At 46.5% G+C, this 25321-nt stretch overlaps 1 protein-coding gene across 1 annotated transcript; it reads right to left on the reverse strand.

Annotated features, from left to right (window-relative positions):
- Positions 1-20901: 20901 nt before the first annotated feature.
- LOC140905899 (C3a anaphylatoxin chemotactic receptor) lies at positions 20902-22119 on the reverse strand. The gene has a single exon (XM_073329401.1). It carries the CDS (start codon positions 22093-22095, stop codon positions 20902-20904), a length of 1194 nt encoding a protein of 397 aa, XP_073185502.1. The 5' UTR covers positions 22096-22119.
- Positions 22120-25321: the final 3202 nt, after the last annotated feature.

Consider the following 25321-nt stretch of genomic DNA (forward strand, 5'->3'; position numbering starts at 1 on the left):
CTCCATGCATGGTCTCACATAACATCAGACCGTTGGGTCCTACGCATGCTGGAAAGGGGTTACTCCCTTCAATTTGCTTTCCCCCCCCCTCTTCAGGGACCCTTCTCACAAGCACCTTCTTCTACAGGAGGTCCAATCACTCCTAGCTATGGGAGCGATAGAGGAGGTTCCAAGAGAGTCAAGGGGCAGGGGGTTTTACTCCCGCTACTTCCTAATCCGCAAGGCCAAGGGCGGGCTTTGGCCCATCCTGGACCTACGCAGACTCAAAAAATTCATGGTAAAGTTGAAGTTCGGCATGGTTTCTCTAGGGACCATTATTCCTTCCTTAGATCCTGGAGACTGGTACGCTGCCCTCGACATGAAGGACGCGTACTTCCACATTGCAATCTACCCAGTGCACAGACGCTTCCTTCGCTTTGTGGTCAATCAACAGCACTTTCAATTCACCGTCCTTCGTTTTGGCCTACCCATGGCCCCCACAGTGTTTATCAAGTGAATGGCTGTTGTGGCTGCCTCCCTTCGTCGACAACGGATCCCAGTGTTCCCATTCCTCGACGACTGGCTTATTCGAGGTAGCTCCAGGGATCAGGTGCATTCTCATGTCCAGCTCACCATGAACATGTTCAATCGACTGGGCCTCCTGCTCAGTGTCGCGAAATCTACTCTGGTACCAATCCAGAGGATAGAATTCATAGGAGAAGTCTTAGACTCAGGCCTAGCCCGAGCACTTCTGCTGGAAGCACACTTCCAGTCCCTGGCAAACATCATCCACAGCCTGCAAAGCTTCCCGACCTCGACCGTGAAAACATGCCTATGCCTCCTGGGACACATGGCCTTTTGCACGTATGTGACCATGCACACCAGGTTGCGACTACATCCACTCCAAGCCTGGCTATCAACAGTATACCGCCCAGGTTGGGACAGCTTGAGCACGGTGGTTACCATCCTGCCAGGGATATTAGCCTCTCTAGGCTGGTGGCTGGACCCCAAATCAGTGTGCGAAGGGGTGCCATTTCACGCCCCGCAGCCCTCCATGTCCCTAGTCACGGATGCGTCATCCCTGGGATGGGGAGCCCACCTTGGAGTCCTCCGTACACAGGGGCTATGGTCGGCAGGAGAGTTATCCCTGCACATCAACATAGGGAACTCAGAGCTGTGCACCTGGCTTGTCAAGCATTCCGAGAGTGCATTCAAGGTCGTTGTGTTGCAGTCCTCACAGACAACACAACAGCCATGCTGTACATCAACAAGCAAGGGGGAGCCCAGTCGTCCACCCTCTGTCAGGAGGCCACTCAACTGTGGGAATTCTGTATAGCCCACTTGATCTATTTGGTGGCGTTGTTTCTCCCAGGAGTCCAGAACACTTTAGCGGACCACCTCAGCAGATCATTCCAGACTCACGAGTGGTTGGTTCGCCCGGACATCATCCACTCTGTCTTCCTGAAGTGGGGCTTTCCCCTGATAGACCTATTTGCCTCTCGTGAGAATCGGAAATGCCAGGTGTTCTGCTCCCTCCAAGGATGCTCTCTGGGTTCCCTGTCAGATGCCTTCCTAATACAGTGGAAGGATCATCTGTGCTATGCCTTTCCTCCATTCCCGCTAGTCCACAGGGTCCTGCTCAAGCTGTGCAGAGACAGAGCCCATCTGATTTTGGTCGCCCCAGCATGGCCCAGACAGCACTGTCCTAGAGCTGTTGATGGACACTCCAATTCCACTCCCGCTGTGGCCAGACCTGATCACTCAGGACCACGGTCAACTCTGTCATCCTGACCTGCAATCTCTCCACCTCACAGCGTGGATGCTGCATGGCTAACTCAATCTGAGCTGTGCTGCTCTCACTTGGTTCAGCAGGTCCTTTTGGGTAGCAGGAAGCCCTCTATCAGGTCCACGTACTTAGCCAAGTGGAAGCGTTTTTTCTGCTGGTGCGCTCAGAGTCATATGGCCCCGCTACAGGCGTCAGTATTTATCATTTTGGACTACCTCCTGTCCTTAAAACAGCAGGGCTTGGCAATATCGTCCATCAGAGTGCACCTGGCAGCTATTTCGGCTTTTCACCCAGGCGAAAGCGGGCATTCGGTCTTCTCCAATCCCATGGTCAGCAGATTTCTCAAGGGGTTGGAGCGCCTGTTCCCACAAATTTGACAACTGGTCCCTATGTAGGATCTTAACCTGGTCCTCTCCTAACTCATGGCTGCCCCGTTCGAGCCGATGGCCACCTGCTCGCTCCTGTACCTTTCCTGGAAGACAGCCTTCCTTGTAGCTATCACTTTGGCGAGGCGTGTGTCTGACCTCAGGGCACTCACATTGGAACCACCATATACGGTGTTCCATAAGGACAAGGTACAGGTGTGACCCCACCCGGCCTTCCTCCCTAAGGTGGTGTCTGCCTTCCATCTCAACCAGGCCATCTTCCTCCCCGTCTTCTACCCGAAGCCGCACGCCTCTCAACGGGAACAACAGCTACACTCCCTGGACGTTCTCAGGGCCCTCACCTTCTACATCGAGTGAAACTAAACCTTTCAGGAAAACGTTGCAGCTGTTTGTTGCTGTTGCAGACCGGATGAAGGGCCTTCCGGTCTCCTCCCAGCGCATCTTGTCCTGGATCACATCATGCATCCGTGCGTGCTATGACTTGGCTGGTGTCCCAACTACGCACCTTACCGCCCACTCCACGCGGGCTCAGGCTTCATCTTCTGCTTTTCTGGCACACTTACCCATACAGGAGATATGTAGGGCAGCAACTTGGTCATCAGTGCATACCTTCGCCGCCCACTATGCGATAATTCAGCAGTCCTGGGGTGATGCTGCATTTGGTTCAGCCATCCTTCGCAACATCTCACTCCAACCCCACCACCTAGGTAAGGCTTGGGAGTCACCTAATTGGAATCGATATGAGCAAGCACTCAAAGAAGAAAAGATGGTTACTCACCTTTGTAAATGTTGTTCTTCGAGATGTGTTGCTCATATCCATTCCAAACCCACCCTCCTTCCCCCCTGTTGGAGTAGCCAGCAAGAAGGAACTGAGGGGGCGCTGGGTGAGCTGGGGCATATATCTGGCGCCATGAAGGCGCCACTCCAGGGGGCGCCTCAGCCAACCCACCGAGTGTTGCTGGGGTAAAAATCTTCCAACGATCGTGCACGCTGCACACGCACACCCTAATTGGAATGGGATATGAGCAACACATCTCAAAGAACAACGGTTACAAAGATGAGTAACCGTCTTTTTCTTTCACAGACTGGATGCCTTCCTAGTCTGGGCACAATCCTTTCCCCGGTACAGCCCTTGTTCCAGCTCAGGTGGTAGCGAGGGGATTTCTCATGATGGCTGCCCAGTTTGTTCTGTTCCACCCACTTACATATCTTTTGCGTAAGGTGGGAATCTTTGTCCCTCTGGGTTCCCACCCCTCCTCTCAATGGAAAAGAACCAAGTTAAAGATGGATTCCAGTTCAGGTGACATGATCACATGTCACTGTAAGACTTCATTACCCACTTGCCAGCCCACAGGTTTACGGGAAGACTTACAAGTAATACAGAGCCATCTACAGGTAACTGTCAGGGGTAATCAGAGCCATTAAGATTCCAAACCACCATTAATGGCCCACACTTTGCATAACTACAATAGGACCTCAGAGTTATATGTCATATTTCTAGTTTCATTTACAAGAGTGATACATTTATACAAATAGGATGACCACACTCAGTAGATCATAAGCTTTGTATTGATACCTTACAAGAGACCTTTTGCATGAAGCATATTCCAGTTACATTATATTCACACTCATTAGCATATTTTTATAAAATCATATAGAGTGCAACGTCACAACTATGATGGGGTGCAGGGCCAAATTCAGGATGCCTGTGCCAGTGGAGGACCATCTCAATAACACTTCCCACCAGTGGTGTGACAGGTCTTGGCCAAGTCTCGCAAATACCCATTTAATTTCATTGGCATTATGAAGCACGGTAACCATGACTCTGCGCCCTTCCTGTTTTGCAATATATAGCTGGTTCTGTAAATCAGGGTCTACAAGCAATGTCTGTAAAGCAGTTAAATCCATTCCAAGAGGCACAGGTGTTACAATAGAATACGAAGTATAAGACACTTTTAACTGACTATATTTAAAATCGGGGATATGAAATTCAAAGTCACGTATCCTAATTGCTATAATATGACAGAAATATTTATAACATAACTTCATTTGTTTTCCAATACCTCTATGTCAGTAGCATCCAGCACTCCAACTTCTAATCCAGTTCCACCCAAAGCAGTTCAATACATTTGTTGGGAGCCTTTTCTTTAGACTACCCACCCCTCCTGGCTACTAGGGAAAATCCAATAACCTTCAGTAGTTCGCACTGAGATAGTATTAGGGCAGCTATACCTTCACTGAGCCTTTCTTTCCTTACATCCAATGTCATACAACACCTAGGTGCATTCAGCTGGGCTTGCATGCTGGAAGTTGACTAAGAAGTACTAGTTGGCAAGTCTTATTCTTTTAATAACCAATGTTTTTACATACCCTTTTTTCCCTTGGTAATTTTACTTTGTGCTTTAAAAACTTTTTATGTCCATCCTTTTATTCCCACCAACAGATAAATCTTGTATCTCATGCATATTTTGCCTTTAAATGTGCCTTTACCACCTAAGGATGTTTCCCTGTTAACAGACTGGCGTTTCTGTAAATACAGTTAAAGTACTTGTTCATTCTTTTCTGCCTAATGCAGTATTTTCTTTTTTGTAACACAATACACAACAATGCTAGCAACAAGACAAACAACACAAGACAAAACATAAAACATAAAACATAATCTTTGTTGAGACAATAGATCCATGGTATTCTGGGTTGCTCTTCAGCTGGTACCAGCTTTCCCTGATTTTCTGAAACACAAAAAGAACATGTTTCTACTCCTTTTGGGGTGGCAGCTTATTGCTTAAAATATCACTTCCTTTCACAAATATCCTTGCTGAGTGTAGGCAAAACAGAGGAATTACCCCCATACTTTCCTGTGTTTTTGTTCTATAGGCAGGCCAGGTTTCAATGGCTCCTATCTTTTAAGGGTTTAGGGGAAATTATCCCATTGTTCAGTTATTAAATTCATGAGGTGGTGTACCTCAGTTTTTCTTCTTATACAGCAGACCAAGTTTGAAATGTTTTTTCTGCTGTGCTAAGCTTTAAGTTTATTCACAGGTAGTACCTGAGAAGCATCATTACTATATGACTTTGTATGATTTTTAAAAAAAACCTTTACACTATACATTGTTACAGGGGTACTTATTAACATTAAATGTATCCCAATGTTTAATATTAACATCAAATCTATTAAAAGCTTTAGATTTCAGCACTGCATACACAAACAAAAAGAATATTTTTCCTACTTACGGTTAACCTGCCCCTCTCTTATTTTTAGGTTTGACTTCTTTTTCCACCTTTCTCTGGAGGGTCATAATTTGAGCCTCTTGGTTTCAGGTAGTTTGATTGCTGACCAGGTATGTTCATTATCTGCAGCTCCTTTGTGCTGCCATTTATGGGCAGTTCTCTCCTTCCTCTGTCAGTTAGGTAATTTGCATTTTCACAGACGCTTTCTGGCTTGCTTTTGGATCCAAAGCCATCAGCAGCTCAGAGACCCTCTCTTAAGAGGGACACAATCAACTTTCCACCCGACTTCCACTTTACTATTATTTTCACTTTCAACTTCTGCTTCCAAAACACAAAGTGATCTGAAAAAGGAAACACAACCTACTGTGGCTCCCTTTAGAACCCTAATAGGATTTTAGTTAAGTAGCATGGTTTGTTTGCATTTCTTTTACCCCTTCTACAATATACACTGCACATGTCCTGGGGAAAATGCACATTCCTTTCATAGTTTAACTTCTATAACATTATATTAGCCATATCTATTTTTACATAAGGTGTAACAGTTTCTTTTGTGCTCACAGAGTTATCAAAGTGACAGTCTGAGGCTCTGTGTTTCTAATGACAGGTTTCAGAGTAACAGCCGTGTTAGTCTGTATTCGCAAAAAGAAAAGGAGTACTTGTGGCACCTTAGAGACTAACCAATTTATTAGAGCATAAGCTTTCGTGAGCTACAGCTCACTTCATCAGATGCATATCGTGGAAACTGCAGCAGACTTTATATATACACAGAGAATATGAACCAATACCTCCTCCCACCCCACTGTCCTGCTGGTAATAGCTTATCTAAAGTGATCATCAGGTGGGCCATTTCCAGCACAAATCCAGGTTTTCTCACCCTCCACCCCCCCCCCCCCCCACAAATTCAGTCTCCTGCTGGTGATAGCCCATCCAAAGTGACAACTCTTTACACAACGTGCATGACAATCAAGTTGGGCTATTTCCTGCACAAATCCAGGTTTTCTCACATCCCCCCCACCCCCATACACACACAAACTCACTCTCCTGCTGGTAATAGCTCATCCAAACTGACCACTCTTCAAGTTAAAATCCAAGTTAAACCAGAACATCTGGGGGGGGGGGGTAGGAAAAAACAAGAGGAAACAGGCTACCTTGCATAATGACTTAGCCACTCCAAGTCTCTATTTAAGCCTAAATTAATAGTATCCAATTTGCAAATGAATTCCAATTCAGCAGTTTCTCGCTGGAGTCTGGATTTGAAGTTTTTTTGTTTTAAGATAGCAACCTTCATGTCTGTGATTGCGTGACCAGAGAGATTGAAGTGTTCTCCGACTGGTTTATGAATGTTATAATTCTTAAAAACAATGGTCACATAAACACCACCCTATACCGGAAACCTACTGACCGCTATTCCTACCTGCATGCCTCCAGCTTTCACCCTGACCACACCACACGATCCATCGTCTACAGCCAAGCTCTGCGATACAACCGCATTTGCTCCAACCCCTCAGACAGAGACAAACACCTACAAGATCTCTGTCAAGCTTTCTTACAACTACAATACCCACCTGCAGAAGTAAAGAAACAGATTGATAGAGCCAGAAGAGTTCCCAGAAGTTACCTACTACAGGATAGGCCTAACAAAGAAAATAACAGAACGCCACTAGCCGTCACCTTCAGCCCCCAACTAAAACCCCTCCAACGCATTATTAAGGATCTACAACCTATCCTAAAGGATGACCCAACACTCTCACAAATCTTGGGAGACAGGCCAGTCCTTGCCTACAGACAGCCCCGCAACCTGAAGCAAATACTCACCAACAACCACATACCACACAACAGAACCACTAACCCAGGAACTTATCCTTGCAACAAAGCCCGTTGCCAATTGTGCCCACATATCTATTCAGGGGACACCATCACAGGGCCTAATAACATCAGCCACACTATCAGAGGCTCGTATACCTGCACATCCACCAATGTGATATATGCCATCATGTGCCAGCAATGCCCCTCTGCCATGTACATTGGTCAAACTGGACAGTCTCTACGTAAAAGAATAAATGGACACAAATCAGATGTCAAGAATTATAACATTCATAAACCAGTCGGAGAACACTTCAATCTCTCTGGTCACGCAATCACAGACATGAAGGTCGCTATCTTAAAACAAAAAAACTTCAAATCCAGACTCCAGCGAGAAACTGCTGAATTGGAATTCATTTGCAAATTGGATACTATTAATTTAGGCTTAAATAGAGACTTGGAGTGGCTAAGTCATTATGCAAGGTAGCCTGTTTCCTCTTGTTTTTTCCTACCCCCCCCCCAGATGTTCTGGTTTAACTTGGATTTTAACTTGAAGAGTGGTCAGTTTGGATGAGCTATTACCAGCAGGAGAGTGAGTTTGTGTGTGTATGGGGGTGGGGGGGATGTGAGAAAACCTGGATTTGTGCAGGAAATAGCCCAACTTGATTGTCATGCACATTGTGTAAAGAGTTGTCACTTTGGATGGGCTATCACCAGCAGGAGACTGAATTTGTGGGGGGTGGGGTGGAGGGTGAGAAAACCTGGATTTGTGCTGGAAATGGCCCACCTGATGATCACTTTAGATAAGCTATTACCAGCAGGACAGTGGGGTGGGAGGAGGTATTGGTTCATATTCTCTGTGTATATATAAAGTCTGCTGCAGTTTCCACGATATGCATCTGATGAAGTGAGCTGTAGCTCACGAAAGCTTATGCTCTAATAAATTGGTTAGTCTCTAAGGTGCCACAAGTACTCCTTTTCTTTTTGTGTTTCTAATGTTGCTTCTTTTTTGTGCACCTCACCCCTGCTGTTGCTTCAGCGGTGCACTGTCTTTTTAAATTTCTTTTACTACAGCTCTTATCTGCCATTTTGTTACCACAAAACAAAACAAGGATCCAGAATTTCTCCCCATTCTTCTGGGTTTGGCTGCCCTGCTGCAATCAGGACTTTGGTCTTTAAAAAGATATTGAACTTTATAAAGCATTGGGGTACCTTAAGGGTTAAATGCTAAATACCAAAGCCAAAGAACACTAGTCACCTTTGCCTGGCAAAAAAGTGTCTCTCCGTTTTGCAACTTTGAATGAAAGATTCAAATGCATTCTTTGTGGTATTATTTAAAAACCAAACCAAAAACCAATTTATATGAAACCTACAAAACATAGTTTTACAAGCCAGGAGCCCCAGCCTCGGTCCCAAACATTCCACACACTTACACAATATGTTTATACACACACACAGACACAAGCATACTCTTCTGCTTAACATCCTTTACACCACTTTAATTTTTACACAGCTGCATGTAGATTACATTTGTATGCATTTGGGGTCAGGTAAGTTCCAATAGAAACCCCTTATGTTCTTTTAGTGAATTTGACTAAATTGTTCAGTCAAATGATTCAAAGCAGATTGTCTTTTTGCCTGGCTTATTTACAAACATTCCTTTGGAAAAGGGCCCATTTTTCCTTCAGAATGGCTACAAAGAAACCAAGAATTCTTTTTCTATAACACTTTTATTTTGTTAACTTTTTTACAAGGTTCAGCTGCTTAATTCCCTCCGGCCTCTGCAGAGTTACCTTCTCACTCTCTTTCCTTACTCACTTGCCTATCTCCCAAAATAACACCTTCATCAACTCAGATTTCACCATTCTAAGTATTGTCCCAGGGATCTGAATTCCCTGTGCCTGTACTTACTTACTCACTCCTTTTCTTACTCCTGCCACTATGCCCCTCAGGGCTCCCATCCTGTTTTCCAATCTCTTTATCTGTTGCCTGCCTGCTTGTCTGGGCCCGATCCTGCTTTCCTCGCTGAACCACCCCTTCCCATGGGCACAGGCTTTGTCCCACTAACCATTTGGCAAGGAGGGTGGGCTCCTCAACTACCTCCCACTCAGGAGGGGTGGTCATTCTGCCAGACAGGTAGCGACCCTTTCTGACAGAAGGCACAGGTACTTAGCTATTATTTACTGTCTTAGCCCTGGTCTACACTAGGACTTTAGGTCGAATTTAGCAGCGTTAAATCGATTTAAACCTGCACCCATCCACACAATGAAGCCCTTTATTTCGACTTAAAGGGCTCTTAAAATCGATTTCCTTACTCCACCCCTGACAAGTGGATTAGCGCTTAAATCGACGTTGCCGGCTCGAATTTGGGGGACTGTGGACACAATTCGATGGTATTGGCCTCCGGGAGCTATCCCAGAGTGCTCCATTCTGACCGCTCTGGACAGCACTCTCAACTCAGATGCACTGGCCAGGTAGACAGGAAAAGAACCGCGAACTTTTGAATCTCATTTCCTGTTTGGCCAGCGTGGCAAGCTGCAGGTGACCATGCAGAGCTCATCAGCACAGGTGACCATGATGGAGTCCCAGAATCGCAAAAGAGCTCCAGCATGGACCGAACGGGAGGTACGGGATCTGATCGCTGTTTGGGGAGAGGAATCCGTGCTATCAGAACTCCATTCCAGTTTTTGAAATGCCAAAACCTTTGTGAAAATCTCCCAGGGCATGAAGGACAGAGGCCATAACAGGGACCCGAAGCAGTGCCGCGTGAAACTGAAGGAGCTGAGGCAAGCCTACCAGAAAACCAGAGAGGCGAACAGCTGCTCTGGGTCAGAGCCCCAAACATGCTGCTTCTATGATGAGCTGCATGCCATTTTAGGGGGTTCAGCCACCACTACCCCAGCCGTGTTGTTTGACTCCTTCAATGGAGATGGAGGCAGTACGGAAGTAGGTTTTGGGGATGAAGAAGATGATGATGAGGAGGAGGTTGTAGATAGCTCACAGCAAGCAAGCGGAGAAACCGGTTTTCCCGACAGCCAGGAACTGTTTCTCACCCTAGACCTGGAGCCAGTACCCCCCTAACCCACCCAAGGCTGCCTCCTGGACCCAGCAGGCGGAGAAGGGACCTCTCGTGAGTGTACCTTTTAAAATGCTATACATGGTTTAAAAGCAAGCATGTGAAAGGATTACTTTGCCCTGGCATTTGCGGTTCTCCTAGATGTAGTCCTAAAGCCTTTGCAAAAGGTTTCTGGGGAGGGCAGCCTTATTGCGTCCTTCATGGTAGGACACTTTACCACTCCAGGCCAGTAACACGTACTCGGGAATCACTGTAGAACAAAGCATTGCAGTGTATGTTTGCTGGCATTCAACCAAAATCCGTTCTTTATCTCTCTGTGTTATCCTCAGGAGAGTGAGATATAATTCATGGTCACCTGGTTGAAATAGAGTGCTTTTCTTCAGGGGACACTCAGAGGAGCCCATTCCTCCTGGGCTGTTTGCCTGTGGCTAAACAGAAATGTTCCCCGCTGTTAGCCACAGGGAGGGGGGAAGGTTGAGGGGGTAGTCACGCGGTGGGAGGAGGCAAAATGCGACCTTGTAACGAAAGCACATGTGCTATGTATGTAATGTTAACAGCAAGGTTTACCCTGAAAGAGTGTAGCCACTGTTTTATAAAATGTGTCTTTTTAAATACCGCTGTCCCTTTTTTTTTCGCCACCAGCTGCATGTGTTTCAATGATCACAGGATCTTCTCCTTCCCAGAGGCTAGTGAAGCTTAGAAAGAAAAAAAAAAACGCACTCGTGATGAAATGTTCTCCGAGCTCATGCTGTCCTCCCACACTGACAGAGCACAGACGAATGCGTGGAGGCAAATAATGTCAGAGTGCAGGAAAGCACAAAATGACCGGGAGGAGAGGTGGAGGGCTGAAGAGAGTAAGTGGCGGGCTGAAGACAGGGCTGAAGCTCAAATGTGGCGGCAGCGTGATGAGAGGAGGCAGGATTCAATGCTGAGGCTGCTGCAGGACCAAACCAGTATGCTCCAGTGTATGGTTGAGCTGCAGCAAAGGCAGCTGGAGCACAGACTGCCACTGCTGCCCCTCTGTAACCAACCGCCCTCCTCCCCAAGTTCCATAATCTCCACACCCAGACGCCCAAGAACGCGGTGGGGGGGCTCCGGCCAACCAGCCACTCCACCACAGAGGATTGCCCAAAAAAAAGAAGGCTGTCATTCAATAAATTTTAAAGTTGTAAACTTTTAAAGTGCTGTGCTTAAAGTGCTGTGTGGCATTTTCCTTCCCTCCTCCACCACCCCTCCTGGGATACCTTGGTAGTCATCTCCCTATTTGTGTGATGAATGAATAACGAATGCATGACTGTGAAGCAGCAATGACTTTATTGCCTCTGCAAGCAATGATTAAAGGGAGGAGGGGAGAGTGGTTAGCTTACAGGGAAGTAGAGTGAACCAAGGGGCGGGGGGTTCCATCAAGGAGAAACAAACAGAACTTTCACACCGTAGCCTGGCCAGTCATGAAACTGGTTTTCAAAGCTTCTCTGATGCGTACTGCGCCCTCCTGTGCTCTTCTAACCGCCCTGGTGTCTGGCTGCGCGTAACCAGCAGCTAGGCGATTTGCCTCAACCTCCCACCCCGCCATAAACGTCTCCCCCTTACTCTCACAGATATTGTGGAGCACACAGCAAGCAGTAATAACAGTGGGAATATTGGTTTCGCTGAGGTCTAAGCGAGTCAGTAAACTGCGCCAGCGCGCCTTTAAACGTCCAAATGCACATTTTACCACCATTCTGCACTTGCTCAGCCTGTAGTTGAACAGCTCCTGACTACTGTCCAGGCTGCCTGTGTACGGCTTCATGAGCCATGGCATTAAGGGGTAGGCTGGGTCCCCAAGGATACATATAGGCATTTCAACATCCCCAACAGTTATTTTCTGGTCTGGGAATAAAGTCCCTTCCTGCAGCTTTTGAAACAGACCAGAGTTCCTGAAGATGCGAGCATCATGCACCTTTCCCGGCCATCCCACATTGATGTTGGTGAAACATCCCTTGTGATCCACCAGAGCTTGCAGCACTATCGAAAAGTACCCCTTGCGGTTTATGTACTCGGCGGCTTGGTGCTCCGGTGCCAAGATAGGGATATGGGTTCCGTCTATAGCCCCACCACAGTTAGGGAATGCCATTGCAGCAAAGCCATCCACTATGACCTGCACATTTCCCAGGGTCACTACCCTTGATATCAGCAGATCTTTGATTGCGTGGGCTACTTGCATCACAGCAGCCCCCACAGTAGATTTGCCCACTCCAAATTGATTCCCAACTGACCGGTAGCTGTCTGGCGTTGCAAGCTTCCACAGGGCTATTGCCACTCGCTTCTCAACTGTGAGGGCTGCTCTCATCTTGGTATTCATGCGCTTCAGGGCAGGGGAAAGCAAGTCACAAAGTTCCATGAAAGTGCCCCTACGCATGCGAAAGTTTCGCAGCCACTGGGAATCGTCCCAGACCTGCAACACTATGCGGTCCCACCAGTCTGTGCTTGTTTCCCGAGCCCAGAATCGGCGTTCCACAGCATGAACCTGCCCCATTAGCACCATGATGCATGCATTGTCAGGGCCCATGCTTTCAGAGAAATCTGTGTCCATGTCCTGATCACTCACGGGACCGCGCTGACGTCGCCTCCTCGCCCGGTATCGCGTTGCCATGTTCTGGTGCTGCATATACTGCTGGATAATGCGTGTGGTGGTTAATGTGCTCCTAATTGCCAAAGTGAGCTGAGCGGCCTCCATGCTTGCCTTGGTATGGCGTCCGCACAGAAAAAAGGCGCGGAACGATTGTCTGCCGTTGCTCTGACGGAGGGAGGGGCGACTGACGACATGGCTTACAGGGTTGGCTTCAGGGAGCTAAAATCAACAAAGGGTGTGCCTGTACATCAAGGAGTATTTCAGGCAGGACTGCACAGAGGGTTCCAATAAGAAATGGTGCACCTAAGTTATCGTTGTTATTGGAACAAGGAGGTTAGCCTGGCCTCTGATTGATACATGGCTAGATTTACCTCGCTGCACCTTCTCTGTGAGTGACTGCAGTGTGATCTAGACAGGGGAGGAGGCAAATGAGTACAAAACAAATCTGGTCTATTTCTTGTTCTGACCCACTCCATCTATCTTTTACATCTTTGGCTGGCAGCAGACGGTGCAGAAGGACTGCATGCCATCCACATCTCATGGCTGCTCGGCAGAAGATGGTACAGTATGACTGCTAGCCATCTTCATCTCTTGCCTGCCTGGCATAAGATGGTACAATACGACTGCTAGCAATCCTCATCTCTTGCCTGCCTGGCAGAAGATGGTACAGTACGACTACTAGCAGTCCGTATCGCCTGCCCGCTCACCATAAGACGGTTCAATAGGACTGCAGGACTAAAGAGAATGACCTGGTCAAGTCACTCCAAATTTAGTCCCTGCGCCCATGTCTGCCCAGGCGCTCCCAGCCGACGTGGCCAGGAGCATCTCGGACACGACGAGGACGACTACCAGTCGTATTGCACCGTCTGCTGCCAGAAGGCAATGGGTTGCTGCTACTGTGCAGCAAAGCCGTACCGCGTCTGCCAGCACCCAGGAGACATAGGGTGACGGTTACCTGAGCTGGCTCCATGCTTGCCGTGGTATGGCGTCTGCACAGGTAACTCAGGAAAAAAGGCGCGAAATGATTGTCTGCCCTTGCTTTCACGGAGGGAGGGAGGGAACGGGGGCCTGACGACACGTACCCAGAACCACCCGCGACAATGTTTTAGCCCCATCAGAGTGCTCCATTGTGACTGCTCTGGACAGCACTCTCAGATGCCCGATTGTTTGCCATTGCTCTGATGCTGGGAGGGGCGCTTACAGGGTTGGCTTCAGGGAGCTAAAATCAACAAAGGGGGTGGCTTTACATCAAGGAGTATTTCAGGCAGGACTTCACGGAGGGTTCCAATAAGAAATGGTGCACCTAAGTTATTGTCCTTATTGGAACAAGAAGGTTAGCCTGGCCTCTGATTGATACATGGCTAGATTTACCTCGCTGCACCTTCTCTGTAAGTGACTGCAGTGTGATCTAGAAGAATGAGTCCCCTAGACAGGGGAGGGGGGGAAGCAAATGAGTACAAAACAAATCTGGTCTATTTCTTGTTTTGATCCACTCCATCTATCTTTTACATCTTTGGCTGGCAGCAGACGGTGCAGAAGGACTGCATGCCATCCACATCTCATGGCTGCTCGGCAGAAGATGGTACAGTACGACTGCTAGCAGTCCGTATCGCCTGCCCGCTCACCATAAGACGGTTCAATAGGACTGACTGCAGGACTAAAGAGAATGACCTGCTCAAGTCACTCCAAATTTAGTCCCTGCGCCCATGTCTGCCCAGGCGCTCCTGATCGACCTCACAGAGGCGACCAGGAGCACCTCAGACATGACGATGACGGCTACCAGTCGTACTGTACCGTCTTCTGCCACAAGGCAAGGGGTTGCTGCTACTGTGTAGCAATGCCGTACCGCATCTGCCAGCACCCAGGAGACATAGGGTGACGGTTACCTGAGTGGGCTCCATGCTTGCCGTGGTATGGCGTCTGCACAGGTAACTCAGGAAAAAAGGCGCGAAATGATTGTCTGCCCTTGCTTTCACGGGGGGAGGGAGGGAACGGGGGCCTGACGATATGTACCCAGAACCACCCGCGACAATGTTTTAGCCCCATCAGGCATTGGGATCTCAACCCAGAATTCCAATGGGCAGCGGAGACTGCGGGAACTGTGGGATAGCTACCCACAGTGCAACGCTCCGGAAGTCGACGCTTGCCTCGGTACTGTGGAAGCGCTCCGCCGAGTTAATGCACTTAATGCACTTAGAGCATTTTCTGTGGGGATACACACACTCGAATATATAAAACCGATTTCTAAAAAACCGACTTCTATAAATTCGACCTAATTTCGTAGTGTAGACATACCCCTAGACTCTATCAGTTCAGTCCAAAAGACCTTAGGCTGCCCGCATTCTCGCCACCAAATTCATTACCTGCACAAAATTCTCTGTTACTCACACATTCAAGGGCACCCACCTTTTCCCCAGTTCCTAGGGCTCCAGGCAAAAAGCACCTAACTTTACCACTCCGTGGGCTCCAGGCTCTACTCCTCCATGGGCTCCAGACTAATACCCATTCCCTGTGGACTCAGGGCTTAATCTTTTGCGGGTTTACAGTGTCTTTTACCAGTGAAAGAGCCTTACACAGTAATATACTACATAACCTTTCTTTACAATCACCAAAACCAGACTGCACACGCTACACATACAGTGCTCACCACTCCCAATAAGACAGATGGACTTTTCCTGATGTCCAGTCAGAATCAGGTCCATCTGGGGGACTCCAGTTTCTGCACGGTATCATTGGCAGAGTGTTATGGTCTGGCAGCTCTGATCTGTGGGGCTATGTCCTGGAGTTGGTTCCCTGTCTCTGGACATAATTTCTCCACTCGAGCAGGCAATCAGCCCGAGTTCTGAGTCCCAGTAATGGAATGTATCCATAAATTAACTCACGAACTGCGACACGGGAACTTTGTAGGGAGCGACCCCACCCCGCCATCTTTTACCTCCTATTGCAATGGACAAACTACAAACTGTTCGTACTATCCGTCTCTTCCTCTCTACCAATGCTTGCTGGGGCCTCCAAATTCTGTTACCCGGGGTTCTTTCAACCCAAAGCTCTTGGTAACTTTTACACTATGCGAGTGGTGTCAGGAAATAAATCAGGGGAGACACGGCCGTCCAACCGATAGATGGCTGGCACAAACAGGACAACACAAGGGTGCTTTTACTTAAACCTACACTTTACTTAGTCTCAAGCACTTACACACGTCCGCAACAGGTTAGTAAAACACTCCCAATCCTCAATAATTACCGAAGCTGAGTGTGGCTCTCAAGTGGCACAGCGGCACTGCTGGGGACAGCAAGATGCATCCAGAGGGAGAGTCCAGAAGAGTCCATCTACCTCAAACTTTTTCCCCTTATTTATACATTAGTAATAGAATGACATGTCCCTTAAAGAAAATTTGTTAAGTAAGCAGTTACAATGGTCAAGCAAGAGGTTCCTTCTGATTATTGATTAACCAGGTATCGGGTTTTCCAGAGCTTGCAGCCTTGAGGCCCCAATAGACATTCCTGGGGCATATCCTGCTCTTCTAAAATGCATGGATCAGCAACTTCAACACAATTCTTATCAGGAAGGATGCAGGTCAAGCTCCCCTTTCTGTGGCACCCAAAACCCCCTCCCCTCCTTCCTTGGTTAAGCTAAGCCTTCTGACTTGGCTGCTTTTAGCAATAAGCCATAGTGGTTTCAGGCACTTTACTGGTTTGCTGACATCTCCCCGTACAATGCCATCTTCAAAATTCATAAGCACACTCTCCACTCTATTATCCAAGTCATTAATGAAAATATTGAACAGCCCTGGTCCCAGGACTGACCCCAGTGGGTATCCACTACATATTCCCTCCCCCCATTTGGGCATCAAACCATTGATAACTCCTTGAGTGAGTACAGTCTTTCAACCACTTGTGCATCCATTGTACTGTAACTTAATCTAGACCATATTTCCCTAGTTTGCTTATGAGAATGTCATGTGGGGCTGTGTCAAAACCTTACTAAAATCAAGATATATCACGTCTACTGCTATCCCTCCCTTGTCCCCCACTCGTTAGGCTAGTAACAATGTCAACGAAGGAAATTAGGTTAGTTTGGCATCATTTGTTCTTGGCAAATCCATGTTGGCTGTTACTTACCACCCTATTATCCATTAGGTGCTCACAAATTTATTGTTTAATAATCTGTTCCAGTGTCTTTCCAGATATTGAAGTTAGGTTAACTGGTGTATAATCTCCTGAGTCCTTTTTGTTCCCCTTTTTAAATATAAGTACTATGTTTGCCCTTCTCCAGCTCTCTGGGACCTCACCTGCCCTCCATGAGTTCTCAAAGATAATTGCTAGCAGTTCAAAGATTGCTTCAATTAGTTCCTTAAATATCCTAACTTGAATTTTGTGAGGCCCTTCTGACTTGAAGACAGCCAACTTACCTAAATAATCTTTAATGTGTTCTTTCCCTATTCTAGCTTGTGTTCCTTGCCCCTTCCTAAATATTGGCTTACAATTAACCTCATTAGTGAAGACTGAAGTAAAATAGGTGGTGAACACCTCTGCCTTTTTGATGTCTCAGTTATTAGCTCTCCTTCTCCACTAAGTAAGTGGACTTACACTTTCCTTCACCTTTCCCTTGCTCCTAATACATTTGTAGTACCTGTTCTTATTGCCTTTTATGTTCCTTGCTGGGTATAATTAATTTTGTGCCTTAGCTTTTTTGATTTGGCTCCTACATGCTTGTGCTATTCTTTTGCATTCATCTGTAGCAATTTATCCATGTTTCCACTCTTTTGGTTCTCAGTTCATTAAAAAGCTCCTGATGGAGCTATATTGGCCTCTTACTATTCTTCCTATTGTAACCCTTCTGCCCATCAGAGTTGGCAGCAACAAGGGCCGGGTTCAATATCTAGGGGATCCATTCCAATAACACAATGCAAACCGGCTCGAGCCCCCACCCAGTGACCTGGGACAAATATATACCACCCCCGCTGGGCGCCTCCAAGAGGCAATACTTCCCCTCTCGCAAGTACATAGTCTGAGTGTAGCAAAAAGCCTTTTAATAACAGAGAGAAACAATGTGGCATTATGTTGGGGAAACACCACCAACAGGATTCATAACACAACCCAAGAGCAAAAAAACCCACCCCAAGCAAATTGGGGCATGCCCCTTTCCCTTTGGTTCTTGAGTCCAGCAACCCCAAATCACCCAAAGTCCCAAAAGTCCAATGACCCAAAAGTCTCTGTCCCTGGTCAGGGCAGCCCCAGAGTTCGAAAGTTTATCTGCAGAGCTTTACCTCCCAACCTGGTTGGAGATGGGACGGTGGTAAGATCTTACATGATCTGAAGCTGACCGCCCCACAGCTCCATAGGCATTCGCTCCGCCAGCCGCCCCACGAACTCCTTCGCTCAGCTCCACTCCGCGGCCCACAAGCAGCTCCCATCGTCCCACGAACTGCTCCACCAACCAGTCCACAAACTGCTCCGCGTCCCACCAGCAACTCCCGCCATCCTACGAACTGCTCCACCAGCCTGTCCACAAGGCACTCCAGCCGTCCCGCAAACTGCTCCACAATATATCTTCAGGCTCCACCACTACTTAACACAACACTCAGTGATTTCAGCTCTTAGTCAGTTCAGCTCTTTGGTGAATTCAGCTTGCAGTAGGGGAGCCTCAGTGCTGGCGCACTATTAGCCCAAAGTGAGCTCAGCAGCCTGTAACTAGACTCCTAATGGAATCAAAATTAGCTCTGACCTTCCACAGTGGAGAGAGGAGGAAGTGCAATTAGCAATTAAGACCCTCACCAAGGGGCCCATGCCACCAAGTATTAATACTTGTCCCCAGCCTCTCTCCAGTCACAGAGTTTTAAAACCCATGACCCTTGCCTAGCGAGTGCTACTTAGTTGATGGTGAGTCCCTCCATCATAAAAAAAGGCCAAGCACAGTTCCCATAATCAGGGTAGTAACAATTTATTCTTCCTGCCCCAATAACAGAGACACTGGGGATCCCACAGCAGCCAAAGTGACCATTTGGGCAGCTATGGCCTCATTCTAGGCGGGGTGGGTGTGCCTATGCAAATGAGATTGGCTCCTGAAGTTCTTTTCCACAACTTTCCACACCTCACCACCAGATGTCAGGGTGGAGCTCATCCTGACACTGCTTACATCATATTTCCTTCCATCAGGATAATTTGCAGTTGTACCTTTAATATTGTCTCTCTAAGAAATTGCCAACTCTGCTGCATTCCTTTTTCCCTTAGATTTTCTTCCCAGGGGACCCTACCTACCAGTTCTCTGAGTTAGTTAAAGGCTGCTTTTTGGAAGTCCATTGCTTCACTCCTTCCTTTCCTTCGAATCAGGAAATCTCAAATATCATGATTACTTTCACCTAGTTTGCCTTCTACCTTCAGATTGCAACAATTTCCTCTGTTAATCAGAATCAAGGCTAAAATAGCTGCCCCACTTGTTACTTGTTCCACCTTCTGAAACAAAAAGATGTCCCAATACATTCCAAGACTTACGGGAATTTTGTGGTTTGCTGGGTCACTTTCCCAACAAATATCTGGGGAGTTAAAATCACCCATTGCTACAAAGTCTCATGTTTTGGATATTTCTGTTAATGGTTCTAAAAATGCCTCATCCGTCCCACTTCCTGCTTTGTGGTGTATAGTAGACCCCTATCATGATGTCACCACTGTTTGGTGCAGCATTTATCTTCACTCAGAGACTTGGGAGTTATGGTAGTGTCCATGTGTATAGACAGTGCTCCCTTGCTTTAAAACTTTTCCATATGCATCTTTTACTTTGCACATATGAGCATTGGAGAAGTTTATATCTGATCAGAACTGTGGCTTTGGTCTATCTCTAAGATTTTGCACTGAAGGAAACAACTGGCTCTTTGTGTGCATGACTATTTCTAGCACTGTGTGTATTTGTGTGGCCACTTCCTTCCATATCTCTCAGTCCTTTCTTGTGTCTAATGGAAGCATACAGTTTGAATTCAGGCACAGCACTTTCACAGCCATCTCCCTTCTGAAATTTTACAGAAGGAGTGACTCAGCTCCAGCCTGCTCAGGGTTACATGCTGGATGGAAACCTCTGCTCTGATTGTTTGGGTATCCAGCAGCTTTAGATGTAGTAGGGACATCTCCATGATTAGTGGGACCTACCTCAATTGCCTCATCACTGTATCTCAGGCTGTAATATTAAGGGGACCTTCTAAAGCCATAAAGGAGGGTCCTATTTCTAATGAACCCATGTCCACAGCATGAGGTTCATTTTTCTGAAAATTGCCCCTTATGCCCCAGTTACTGATTTTGTACAGTGATGTATTAGCTGAGATGTAGAAACTCTCCTTGAGCTGCATGGAAAATAAGAGAAGTGGCCCTTTGGAGACAGGAATAGTAGGAGGAATAGCAGGAGGACAGGAGAAAGGCCATGACTAACTGAAACTGAAAGACTCTAAGAATATTGGCATGAAAGGCAGGTACGGGATGTCTGCTACAATGCACTGTTGTGAGAAAAACTAGCACTCCCAGAGTGCACTCCTGCTGGGCACTGCTGTGAAAAAGTTCAGGGTCCCAGCTGAAGAAGAGTTAAGGGTGGGGAAAGGTATGATGACAAATTCCAAGGAGAAATGTCAAAGTATCTTCTCCCTGTAATTTAGCAGGCACAGATGATGTGATACATGCTTAATAAATGTAGTACATAGATATTCTGCAACCACATTCTAATTTAGTAATGTCAAGGAGTAACTACATAATGCCACCACACATCTTCTCACAAGTGCACTTCTCTCTTTCAGATAGGGGACTCTCTGCCTCCCTTGTGTGTCCCATCAGAAGATTCAGTTCAGAATAGGCCAATTTCCCCCTCTCTTTAGGAGGCTATTAAAGGGGAGGTTGGCCTGTTCTGAACTGCCCCAGTCCCCATGGGCATCCCGTACAGATTACTGTCAAACTCATTGTTCTGGCTCTGCTGTCCTCAAGCAAAAAGTCACAGCCATGGAAGGGGCAAATGTCTTCCTCCTGCTCTGGCAGTGCTGTCTGGAATCCCCATTTTAGAGGGTGTTGCTGCTGATATCCCTGTCTGCTGAAGTCTTGGTCCTGTCCCGTGAGTAGGAAGTGGAGCATGTAACTTCCTCGTTGAAGGCGACCTCCAAGATGCCCTGCACTGATCGGTGTGCCTTCCGCCTGAAGTCCCGCCCCACAAATACGTAGAGCAAAGGGTTGATGCAGCTGTTGGCATAGGCTAGTGCTGTAGAGAGGTGGTCCCACAGTGCCACTGTCTCCCTAAATCTGGTGCCTGGCATAGCTAGGAGAGACAGTGCCTCAACTGTGTGAAATGGAGCCCAGCAGACAAAGAATGCTACTACCACAACCAGGATCACTCGCAGGGTCTTACCACGGGGTTTGGTAAATCGGGCTCCATGCATCTTGACGGCAATAAGGATGTAGCAAGCTGCAATTATGCTAAAGGGAAGGAGGAAGCCAAAAACAATCCTGGTAATACTGATGGTCAGTAGGGTGGCTGGCCGACTGCTGTAGGAGAAGTAATCATTCAAGTTCCCCAGTAAGTCAGTATCATTGTAAAGGCTGCTAGAAATATCAGCACTGGAGAAACCAACAGGATTTTCATCTAGGGATATGCCAGAGCTCAACGCTGAATCATTCCCGTTCCCGTAATCCATATAATCTCCATAATCCCTACCATCTCCAAATTGATAATGACACACAGTTTTGCCGAATTCATCTGTGAAGGTCTCACGGTAGAGGAAGGCAGGACAGCACATAAGAAAGGCCAGGAGCCAGATACAACCACACATCACTGATGCAAGCCTCACAGTACGGTGGTTCTGACACCAAACTGGTTTCATTACCATCAAGCACCGGTCAATGCTGATGACAGTGAGGAGAAAGACACTGGCAAACATGTTGAGGATGATGGCTGATGGGATAACCTTGCAGAGGAAGTGGCCATATGGCCAGTACTCATGGAGGATCAGGTGAATGATGGAGAATGGCAGAGACATGCAGCACAGGAAGTCAGCCATGGCAAGGTGCAGGAACCACACAGTGTTCACGGTCCGCTTCATTTTCAGGCCAGCCACCCAGATCACCAAGCCATTGCCCAGGAGACCCAGGATAAAGGTGACAATGAAGATAATTAAGGAACAAATTATTTCTGGTGCGTACTGTAGCGTGGCACCATCATCTGGCTTGTAGGTGCTGTTACTCCTCAGGAGCAGAGACATAGTCTTTAGATACTGGTGGCAAAAAAATAGAAGATCATTTGCTATACCATTAACACACCCCATTGCCAGCTGTATGTGCCCAACCCCAAGATTATGCTTTCTGTATGTATCAAAACATCTTTGTGTGGCTTGTCAGGAGTAGAGGTTGAACCTAGAAGCTATAAATATGACAGCACAAGTCCCCCCTACTGCCTGAGCAGGAAGACCTGGCTGTATTAGTGCAAAGGCTGTAGCCAAATCATACATCTCTATGTGGTCTAGCCACGAGAAGGGGTCATAGTGCCACAGTGTAAATGTTGGTGTACTCAGATTCTCCTATGTCCAAAATAGCCTTTAATGCCAGCACTATCCTTAGCAGAGATTATCCTTTATTTACATTCCTGGTCACCCTAATTCCAGCTGTCCCTCCTCATCTCCTTTTAACTCTCTATAAAATATAAATAATTCTCTCCTTTACTGCAAAAACTTAGTCTTAGTTCCTCTTTCCTTTAAAATAGAAGTGGTTCCCTCTCTCGGGTGGTGAGGTTTATGCCTTGAAAGCAATTTTTGTATTCCCATGAGCCTCTGGTTTGCAACTGTTTCCATGATGTTACAACTAGAACAGTGGAGTCAGCGATTCCATACAGAAGGGGACATTTCCAGCAAAAGTCTTTTGTAAACCTTCCTTCTCCCCTGCTTTCCTAGCCAATGCAGTTTAATCCTGAACATCCCCCAACCCCCACTATTCCAAGGAAGGAGAGACACAGGATGAAGAGTAAGAAATTGATGGATAGAAAAAGAGAGGTAAATAAAGAGGGATCTCAAAGACCTCTACATAGGTCAAAAAGCGTCATTAGATAGTACTTAGTCCTGCCATGAGTGCAGGGGACTGGACTAGATGACCTCTCGAGGTCCCTTCCAGTCCTATGATTCTCTCTAGATGAAGAAAGAGGCACAGAAAGATTAAAGTACAGTTTTACTCTGAAAAGCACAATGTAAAAACAAAAAGAAAAGGAGTACTTGTGGCACCTTAGAGACTAACAAATTTATTTGAGCATAAGCTTTCGTGAGCTACAGCTCACTTTATTGGATGCATTCCGTAGAAAATACAGTGGGGAGATTTATATACACAGAGAACATGAAACAATGGGTGTTACCATACACACTGTAACAAGAGTGACCACTTATGGTGAGCTATTACCAGCAGGAGAGCGGGGTCGGGGGCGGGAACCTTTTGTAGTGATAATGAAGGTCGGCCATTTCCAGCAGTTGACAAGAACATCTGAGGAACAGTGAGGGATGGGAGGTGGAATAAACAAGGGGAAATAGTTTTACTTTGTGTAATGACCCATCCACTCCCAATCTCTATTCAAGCCTAAATTAATTGTATCCAGTTTGCAAATTAATTCCAATTCAACAGTCTCTCATTGGAGTCTGTTTCTGTTTTTTTGTTGAAGAATTGCAACTTTTAGGTCTGTAATCGAGTGACCAAAGAGATTGAAGTGTTCTCCAACTGGTTTTTGAATGTTATGATTCCTGACGTCTGATTTGTGTCTATTTATTCTTTTACGTAGAGACTGTCCAGTTTGACCAATGTACATGGCAGAGGGGCATTGCTGGCACATGATGGCATATATCACATTGGTAGATGTGCAGGTGAACGAGCCTCCGATAGTGTGACTGATGTGATTAGGCCCTAACTTAGGCTATCAGAGGCTCGTTCATCCCTAAAAGAGAGACGCACAGGGAGAGAGAGATGCTTTAAGAAGGCATGGAGGAAGTAACAAATGACAACAAAGATAGGGTGAGAGAGAGACACTGTAAGAGCAACAGATGGAGGGAAAGAGCAACACGGAGAAATTGAAGAACAGAAAGACAGAATGCTGTCTGCCTTCTGTACATACCCCGGTACAGCAGATTCCTCAGTGGACTGGGGAGCAAGAACCACCCTGATCATAGGTCTTGTCTTAAGCACTGGCTCTGGAATCATCAGAGAAAAACTTATATGGTCAGTTTAGGAACTGACTTTTTTTTAAGCCCATTATTTGAAGATTTTTCGCACCCAAGCGGAAGGACAAGAATGAGTCACTTCTGTAATCAGATGACTTGAGCTGCAAAACATCTGGCCTAATGCTGCTGAGATAAAGCAATAGTGGCATGTGGACAAATATGGTGCTTACAAGAAGTTTTCATAAGGAAATTGGACTCACCGCGTGAGATCAAAGCAGTAGATTTTGTCTCTTGCCTCTTGCCATGATAACACAGATCATTGCTCCATCTAGTTCAGTATCCCATAGCCTGCTCGACCACATCACATTACTGGTCTATTTTGTCTGGTGTAGCAGATCAGAACATTGATCCACCTGGTTGTGTATACTGTCTCCTGCGTATTGGATCCATCTAATCTTATATCCCAACTCCCATTAACCTGGACCATCTAATTTGGAATACCATGTGTCACAGAAGACACAAAACTCAAAAAGAAGACACAAAACCCCATAATGCACCTCAATGCAAGGAAATTTCTTCCCAACCACCAACTGATGATAAGATTTCACTCTGAAGCATGAGGAATCATAGAATCATAGGACTGATAGCCTTAGCCATTTTTACTGTAAGTAGCATCACTGAAGATAGTACAGCTTTCTGATTCATGTAGGTGTCAAATCTTGTTACTGTTAATCTGCTTTTTACCTCAGTAATATCATGCAGTGAGAAGTTACAGACTACTTGGCCAAGCACAGTGGGGCCTTACATTCAATTCGACAGTATTTCTGTTTGTCTGTGCAAAACCTTACACTCACTTCAGTGCCATTTCTGTTTGTTTGTCTGCCTGTCTGTAACTTGATGGCATATGAGGTTCTAATGAGAATGACCAGCACATGAAAAATACCTTTACTACCTTCCAGTGACTTTCACTCAAGCCAGACCACATCCTTGATTTGCAGCCAAGGGGAAGTGAAGTGCATGTCTTAGCGCATATCTTGGGAAAAATGAGGAGGTCTCCCCATATCAACACACTGCACCCTCATTTCCCCCTTTGTGGATATAAACATGTTGTTTCCTAACAGCTCCCTCCACCTCACAATAAATAAATTACATAAAAGAGTAAAGAAAAATATAATGAGCTTTACAAAGCTCTGTACCTTTTCCCCAGCAGAAGTGGAAGGAAATGAATTTGCGTCTCTTTCTAGTGATGTTATTTTCTGTTCTGAAACAATCAGAGGAAATGGATATGAACATTTTA

This window comes from Lepidochelys kempii, chromosome 1 (assembly GCF_965140285.1).
Source record: "Lepidochelys kempii isolate rLepKem1 chromosome 1, rLepKem1.hap1, whole genome shotgun sequence".
NCBI lineage: Eukaryota > Metazoa > Chordata > Testudines > Cheloniidae > Lepidochelys > Lepidochelys kempii.

Bases quoted from the DNA above. Each gene is read 5' to 3' on its own strand.
- LOC140905899 (XM_073329401.1), bottom strand. From the start codon at position 22,095: ATGTCTCTGCTCCTGAGGAGTAACAGCACCTACAAGCCAGATGATGGT.